The following is a 1,509-nucleotide window of genomic DNA, read 5'->3' on the forward strand; positions in this document are numbered from 1 at the left end:
CTAATAAAAGGACAATTATATTTTCCTAAAACAATGATTCTCAAGCTAGGCTGCCTGGGGTGGCACCTTGGGGTGCCTTAAGATGCTTTCAAGGGTGCCATGGGGTACCACACAATGTTAGCATTGTTGGGTGCAAAAATATGCTTCATAAGATAAACCCAGAGATTTCAAATAGGAATTCACAGTGTTAAAATATTCTGACTATAATGTCCAGTTGTGCCCAGTTATGGTAGTTCAGAATAGCATGTTATAGGTCATATAGCACGTCACATTGCCTAAGGCCCCTGACATTACCTGGCCAACGGTTCAATCTCGTAATAGTGTGGTTAAATGAGCAATAAGCTACAAAGTTATTACACAAAATATGTAATAACTTTGCAGCTCGTCCCTATCAGGCCTTAATTAAACATGTGGTCAGTGCTTTCAGTCTCTGGAGCACAACGGAGTCTTTCAAGACTCCCATCTGCTCCAAAAGCTGGGAGTGCTCCATGAGCTCCCACAGAGTCCCAATCAGCTGACTGGAGCTCCCAGCTGCAGGAAAGCATGGCTTGCTGCTTGTCTGTGCAGGGAGAGACCAGGATTGGGTTCTCCCTGAACCAGCAATATGGTGCAATGACAGTGTGGCATGGCAGGACGTCCAACTGTTGGGATCCCACGTCAAATCCCATCATGCCTTTCATTAACATCCATCAGGGGCCAAGATGTAATGGGCAGAACTGTAGTCAATTGCAAGTTCTGCTCTTGGCTGAATGTTCTGCCTTAAATGCATACAGTTGTTTGGCTGTTCAAAATAGGAGTCTAAGAATAGTCCACTCACTCTGACCTTAGCCCATCCACATTTGTGCTGTCACAACAGAACTAGCTTCTGTTAACATACAAGGGAATCATTCTCACAGACCTACCGGGCCATAGTAGGGATGGTCAGGGTGTTCCCCATAGTCATTCCTATTAAGAAAGAAAACACGTTCACATTAATGTCAGTTTAGCTTCACTTTAATCTCAGCATCTTCAACATGACCAGTTGGGCTACAAAGATGAGAAGAGTCTTCTCTACCCCTGGGCCAACTATTCCTGTAGCAACTGTCTTGTAAGAATCCATTCAAGGCTCTGCAGAGCTGTACCCCTCCACAGGGTCTGGAGGTCAGTCCATTTCCAAAGGAGTTCTACCTAAGCTCTTTGCTGAATCAACAAAAAATGTATTGGGTTTGGTACCCACCTTCCCAGGCTCTGTGAAAGGACAAAGCCATATTTATTAGTCTCTTCCAATAAGAGCTGATAACTGGACATCAGCAATAAAGGGTTCTTTATACACCCCAGGGAATTATGCAAAGAAAAATTCAAAATTATGCAAAATTAATTACTTTTATTTTGTTACAAATTAAATATAACACTATTTGACCCTTCTTTAGAAATACATGCAGGTACTTTGTATGGCTAGGGGGTGGGTGTGGGGTGTGAATTTGTGGGAGAGGTGTGGAGTGGTGTGGGTACTGGAGTATATGGAGTTGG

General features: G+C 43.4%; 1 protein-coding gene across 3 annotated transcripts in view; it reads right to left on the minus strand.

Moving 5' to 3' along the window:
- The window catches only part of RBM6 (RNA binding motif protein 6), a 177,038-nt gene that overhangs the window by 21,504 nt on the left and 154,025 nt on the right, over positions 1 to 1,509 (minus strand). For all 3 annotated transcript variants that reach the window (XM_019505132.1, XM_019505131.1, XM_019505133.1), the window contains exon 13: positions 903 to 945. In XM_019505132.1, coding sequence (XP_019360677.1) covers positions 903 to 945 — 43 coding nt within the window. The remainder of the gene's footprint in view (positions 1 to 902; positions 946 to 1,509) is intronic.

The sequence above is a fragment of the Gavialis gangeticus genome, unplaced genomic scaffold, assembly GCF_001723915.1.
Source record: "Gavialis gangeticus isolate Ggan-Ray unplaced genomic scaffold, GavGan_comp1, whole genome shotgun sequence".
In the NCBI taxonomy this organism is placed as follows: domain Eukaryota; kingdom Metazoa; phylum Chordata; order Crocodylia; family Gavialidae; genus Gavialis; species Gavialis gangeticus.